The sequence below is a fragment of the Diospyros lotus genome, chromosome 8 (genome assembly GCF_014633365.1).
Source record: "Diospyros lotus cultivar Yz01 chromosome 8, ASM1463336v1, whole genome shotgun sequence".
NCBI lineage: Eukaryota > Viridiplantae > Streptophyta > Magnoliopsida > Ericales > Ebenaceae > Diospyros > Diospyros lotus.
The window spans coordinates 19,876,507-19,883,258 of record NC_068345.1 but is presented as its reverse complement, the minus strand read 5'-3'; the positions used below and the strand labels follow the sequence as shown (position 1 = coordinate 19,883,258).

General features: G+C 34.2%; 1 protein-coding gene across 1 annotated transcript; it reads left to right on the top strand.

Moving 5' to 3' along the window:
- The first annotated feature begins 2,270 nt into the window (after nt 1-2,270).
- LOC127807540 (uncharacterized) lies at nt 2,271-3,744 on the top strand. The gene is made up of 2 exons (XM_052345472.1): nt 2,271-2,513; nt 2,893-3,744. The coding sequence occupies exons 1-2, from the start codon at nt 2,272-2,274 to the stop codon at nt 2,999-3,001; spliced, it is 351 nt and encodes a 116-aa protein (XP_052201432.1). The 5' UTR covers nt 2,271; the 3' UTR covers nt 3,002-3,744.
- The last annotated feature ends 3,008 nt before the right edge of the window (nt 3,745-6,752 follow it).

Here is a 6,752-nt window from a genome sequence, read left to right as displayed (position 1 = left end):
ATATCCTCTATTTTTCCATTTTTCATGATTTAATTTCTTTATGGAATTTCACTCCAAATTACAAAAAAATGTCCTTTGTGAATTATTAATCCCATATATCTTCACATAAATTCAAAATGGGAAATTAATTCACTTCCATACTTAATTCCACCTAGGAATTACCCTTTATTAGACTTCATTATCCAAATTACCAAAATGCCCTTCTCATAGGGCACCCTTATTCTTAAGGATCCATCACATTCTTAAGGGCATTTTTAAAAGTTTCTCACTTCTTTTCTCATTCTCTTAACACCAGTAACACTGGGTGTTACAACTATCTTAGTTCATCATTAAAAATTTTGCAAACAATTTTATTAAAACCTCATACTTAACCAAGTAAATCATCTAGTCCAAGACTAGGAAGAAATACAACCATCCTACACCAATAGGCCCTTTAGCTCACACTAGAAAAAATACTATACAAAGGGATAAAAGAGTCTAAGAGTTAAGACTCTTAGTTATAAGTTTTCTCTGTAGAAAATAAGAGATTTGAAATGAATATTAACACTTAGGAACAAAGCCTTAATAAGAAAATAAATAGAGATTAAAAATTTAAAGCGCGGAGACGACTTGAATGCTCGATAGTTGGGCAATGAATGTTCTAAGAGAGCTTCAATGTATCTTCAACCACTTATTTATAGTTGATGGTGGAAAAATCCAAAAATCGAACCGTTGGGGTGGTTGGCCGAACATTTAATGCACCAAAAAACTAACCGTTATAACTTTCTAATAAACAAATTGTCAACAGACAAAAGAGTTAGTCAATAGATATAAAATACAATTTTGAGACATAGTCGACAGATAAGAGCCATCTGTTGATAGATTTGATGAAAGCAATCTGTTAGTCGACAAAGCAATAGTTTTAGTCGATAGAGTAAGACAAATATTCAAATTTTGAAAACTTAAACATACTGATAGTCGATAGCAACATGACATAGTCGACAACTTAAGAGAAAAATGAAAAATCTTGAAAAATAAACTTACTATTAGTTGACAAAGCAAGGCCTTCTGTTGACAGAATCAAATCTCAATACTCTAATAGTCAACATATTTTTATACTTAGTCGATCGATGCCACCATAAAATGAATACTTTGTTGACAGATTAAAAGAAAAACTAGATATTTGATTGACAAACATTTGAAACTATTTCAAGATTACTTAAACTAATTTATCTAAGATTTCAATTCATGGAATCATTTAATTTTGAAATCACTTAACTTCATTTCTTTTGACTCAAAGTCGAGTTAAAATGAATTTGATTTTGAATGCCAATAAGCACCAAATCCTTGATTTTCATATTGTTTGAAAAGTTTGTCATGATCAAAATTCTTTAATCACAAGAGTAAAATATCAACATCTATATCTTTACTTCACTATGGCAACATATGACTTACGCATCAGAGGGCTTGTGCGAGAGAAACCCTCGCTTACCTTTCTAACTATCTTTTGCCTTGCAAACACCATTTTGGGATATCTCACAGGGAGTCATCTTTTCGATTGTGATACGTAGAAACTCCAACACAAACTATCTGAATACTTATTTGTTTTGCGGTTAAGATTGATTTAAGCATCGAAGGCCTTGTGTTGGAGACATCCCATGTCCTTAACTGTCTTCTGTTTTATAGGTCTTTTACAGACTAAAGATTGAAGACAAATATTTTTTCATAATTATAAATTTATTGTTGTATTTTGAAAACAATAGTTTTTTTTATAAAATTTTTGATAAAAAATTAAAGAGAAATTAAATTTCTATCAAAAATAAAAAATAGAAATAGAAATAAATTAATTTATTATAAAATGTAAAATTAAGGACTAATGTAAAATTTACCAATGCAAAATACACTAGAAAATAAAATAGCCAAGCTCCATAGTTTCAGAGAATATTTTCTAATTTTAAACTCCAATTTTATAATTAAAGATATGTTAATATTTTATATTTTAAAAAATCATCATATTTATTTTCAAAAAAATTAAAAAGGCAATTTCTAATTAATAGTATAAAGTTAAAAATTAGAGAACAAAGTTTTCTATTTTTTAATAGAATATTTATGACTCGTTTATTGTTATTTTATCTTTAAATTTTTGGTTTTTATTTTTCAAAATTTTGTAAATAAAAAATTATTCATAAAATTTTTGAAACAAAATCAAATTTAAAACGAAATTGAAAATAAAAAATATTTTCTTCCGAATAGGGCATGAATGTTCCGACCTCCAAAATGGTCAAAAATAAAATGGCAGGCAAACCAACAGTGACTTGTAATTGGCTGCTCTCCTCCAAATCTGATAATCTACACTTGTCGGCGGTGACGGAAAAAGGAGAAATCTGGACCAATGTTGACTGCATAAAGGTAGTCTCCGCCGGCGACAACTATCGGAACGATGATCGGCGGTGCAAGACCCCCCTCTCTAATAATGGTTGTTTCCAAGATTCCAACACTTGTTTGAGTTCTCCGCAACCCAGTTCCATCTTTAGGTATGGATCTTTCTTTTCTATAATCCTGCTACTGTTCAGAACTTAATATTGTACGAACCGGCTTATTGAGACTTTCCAGTCGGGTAGTTGGATAAGGTCCCCAGAAATCTTGTGTGAAGAAAGTTTTCCAATCCTTCGCAAGTCACGCTGCTTTGTCTTTTCATATATGAACCTAATTGTGTGTAAGAAATGGATTAAGCTGGCACAAATCCCAGTTGTTCTTCTTCCTGGACAGTGTAGCCTGCAATTTTTAGAACTTTTTATCTTTTTGGATAATTTATTCCTTTGCAATCTCAAACAACTTAATATTGTTTTAGTTGGGCTTTTTTTAAGCAGTTTAAATTGCTTATTTTTCTGTATTCTTCTTAATTCTTTTCAGGTTTGTTCCTACACTTTCACATCCAAGAAAGGATTGTCGTTTTCATTGGATCGGATTGAGGCAGGTTATATGGGGGAAAAATTATGCTATTTCCCAAGTTGAAACTTGATTTACTGCTTTCCCTTCCTTATATTATATATATATGTATGTATATCCTTGCAAAACCTTGTACGATTAAACAGTAATCCATGTTGGAAAGGGAAATGGACTCTGGAGAAGGGTCCCCTCATTGGAGTGTCTTTGATAATGTGAAGACTATCCCGACAACACCTGAAGCGCTCATGGCTGAGATCAATTCAGCCATTTCTTCTTATGAGTATGCTCATGCTACTGCACTTCTAAAGTCTCCCCCTTCTTCACATCTGAAGAATAAGAGCGCTGATTTGAATTTGGTATCCCAATATGATGCCCAAATGGCTGATGAAGCTTATAAGGAAGGATTGGCGTCCTTGGCTGCAGGCAAGCTCAATGAGGCTCTTTATTCTTTGAATCTTTCACTCTCCTAGTGCCCACCTAATAAGGCATCTGCTGTTGCTAAGCTTCAATCTCTCATTTCGCTCACATCTCAGCAACTTAAGAAACCTCAGAGGTGACTTGGTGCCTTTCTCCTCATTAATTCTTGTTCTTCTTGTACCTTTCCCTCTTTGCTCAATTTGGAGACAGTTCAATGTGATGGAGCCTGTTGTCACTTTTTGAACACTTTGCATTTAGTCTATACATTTTAAGTTTCTCACGTTAATTTTCTTGTATTTGTCTACGTAATGATTTCCCAACTTCTTTCATGTTTGCATGTTCTATTTAATGAAGAAATTTGTATCCCACCACAGAGGACGGGGCTCATCTCTTTGATCATACTCTGAATTTATTAGGTTCTTTTGTCCTTACTTTCCTCTTTATTTATTTTTTTCAGCTTTCATGAAAAGAATAGGGTAGAGGTTTTGTAGCAGAAGGATGTTAGAGCTATTATTTTGTTACATGGAACAAGGCTACATAAGGCAAAGTTGACAAAGGGATGGCAGGACATTTTCTGACAGTGGGTTCTTTTCTTACTGTGGTGTATTTTTATGCTCTCTCTCTTTTAGAAGTCTTATAAAGTTCCATTTGGGTGTTCCGAGAGAACCTTCGAATCCAATTCATCAAAAGGGTTCTTTTGATTTTTTTTTGGTTTTTGATCTAGAAAACAAATCAATTTTAGAATTATGAGCAAAAGAATCTTTAAGTTCACTAATAGTTTTTTATTTTGGATTTCTGATTTCTTTGAGCAGCAACTTTCCACAATTAACTCCAGGGTTTAATAGTGCTAGAGACTTATCCTTTTCCTTTTCTTGTCATATTGGTGCTAGAGATGCTTTTTATTTAAGCATTAATGGATGGACAAGAACCTGTTGGTCATGCTTTAGGTTCTGTTTTATGCATCAATCTTCTAGAGGTCTATCTCAACTTATCTGGTCGGGACACTCCAAAGGTAGATCTGGCATGATCAAGGAAGAGGACTGAATATGCTTGGAACCATGCTGTGATTGTCCTCGTGTGCCTTGGCTCACAGCTAACGATACTGCATATGTGTGCCTTTTAGGTCCATTCTTTTGGTAGAAATGTGTTTGCAATCTCCTGTTGGTGATAGTGGCACCTCATGAGTCATGAGGTTGATACACGGGATCAAGTTACATAGGAGGTCATTTGACAATGAATTGACTTGCCACTGTTGATCCTTAGGCCTGTAATGTTGGACTTTGAGGGGGGGGGGGGGGGAGGGGGTGATTAAATCGAGTATAATATATATATATATATTTTCAATTTTAACATCTTTTTAGCAAATTTAGTTTATAGTATGTAACTTTTAGAGGGGAGAACAATTGAAAAATCACTCACACATTGAATACAAGAGAATTAAAGTGGTTCAGTGCCACACGTACATTCATTTCTAGGAAGCCCAACCAACCTTTTGTTCCACTAAAATCTCACTGAGGTGTTTCTATTCAAGTTCACCTTAGAAACTCATACATCCAACCATTTGATTTTCTTAGGCTCTAGGTAGCCACACACCACTTCACACAACGGTACAAGTTTACAATATTTGTACAGCTCTTGTCTACTCTTAGTCCAATAATGTGCAGAGAACTTGAGCTAAAATGAAATAAAAATTATATACTTTACTGTTCACTAGGAATGAAAAGAGCAACTTCCTTTGTATTGAATGGAATTTTCAGCTTTTTGGAGGCTTCTTCAGGTTTGTTGTGTCCTTACTTATAAGTGTGTTTGACTTTAGAACAGTTGATGTTTAGCTTATTTTTGTCTTTTTGAGGGCTTATGTATAGCCTAATAATCCCCTTTCGTTCTTCTCTGGTGGCTATAATGTCTAGAGAAGTGAGAAAAGAGCAAATCTGCAATGTTTCCTATGATACAGCAACTAGTCGTTAAGTGTCCTACAGTCAACGGACAATTGATTGTGAGATCGACTGTGCAGCCCTTTTATGCACCATTGACTGCTGAGTGACTCAAGCAAAAACAGATTAAACATTGCAGGTTTTCTCTTTTTGGGTTGTGCCAAGTATTTGGCATGGGAAAAGTGGTATTGAAGTGACCCAATAATCTTTTATTCAATTCTATGCTGAATTCTTTAAGGGAGAGTTTAGCAGAGTGGTCAGACCAGTTTTGAAGATAGAGTAGGTATGAGTAAGAGGCTATGTTATGAATCCACGGATGATGATAAATTCAAGAGCACAACTTTACAATTCAAGATTTTAGGTGGAACGAAAAGCATCACCTTGGAGACAATGTTCCCATAATACGATGCATTTATTAGTGCATAAGATGATGGGTTTATGGTCGTGCAATTGCTTTTGCTGAAAATAGCGCACACAAATCATTTAATAGCGCATAAGCCAAAGCCAATCAGCCATTTAATAGTAACGGGAGTGATGGTTCTAAGGGCAAGCCATGATAGCAATGGTAATGTTATTCAAGTTTGAGTTGTGAAAATAGTTTTTTTGCCAAACAAAAGTACGGTTGCAAACGAAACACGACCCTCTCTTGGACCATGCAAAGCACGGGCCTCATGCTTTGGGACCCCCCCCTCTTTCCCAGGGTAATGATGGTTTGAAATATTTGGGAGACAAGTATATGCTATTTTTCGGGAGGTAAATCTTCAAATGAATTAAAGGATCATACACAGCCTTGATAATCTATGGAGCTGAAAATAGAAGTTCAAATAAGACTGGTTTCTTTTCCTTCAAACAGAAAAATTCCCCATTTTATATGGTGAAAATTGTTGCTAGATTTATAGGGTAAAGCAACAAATCAATAGAGCTCTAGGAGATCACATCTCTGGTGCATATTTTAAGATGAAAACTGTTGTGAGATCAAGGATGGTTCTATCCGGACAGTTCTTTTTGAACAATGCTATATTCTTGCTAACTGCTAGTGGAAAGTGTATGCTGTTAGTTTCAAATGATGGCAAATATATCCCAAGAAGGGGGGGGGGGGGTGAATTGGGATTTGAGTAAATTTTTCAATAGATTAAAGACTTATTGATGACAGAACACTATATTTCGAAATATCAAGGAGTTTGTTTCGAAATCAACATTTCTGTTAAGTATGTTTCGAAATATAAGTGAGTATGTTTCGAAATCAACCTTTCTGTTAAGTATGTTTCGAAACCTATTATGATATGTTTCGAAACCTTGTTATTTATTTTGCTTATTTTGAAACTTTTAGTTTTTGAAAATATTTCTTTTGAAAGCATGAACAATAAAAATAGACAAGTAAAATAGTAAAGTAAATGCACACGAGATTTATAGTGGTTCGGCACCCCGCCTAGTCCACTACCTTCAAACTTACTCATTTGAAGAATTTTAAAA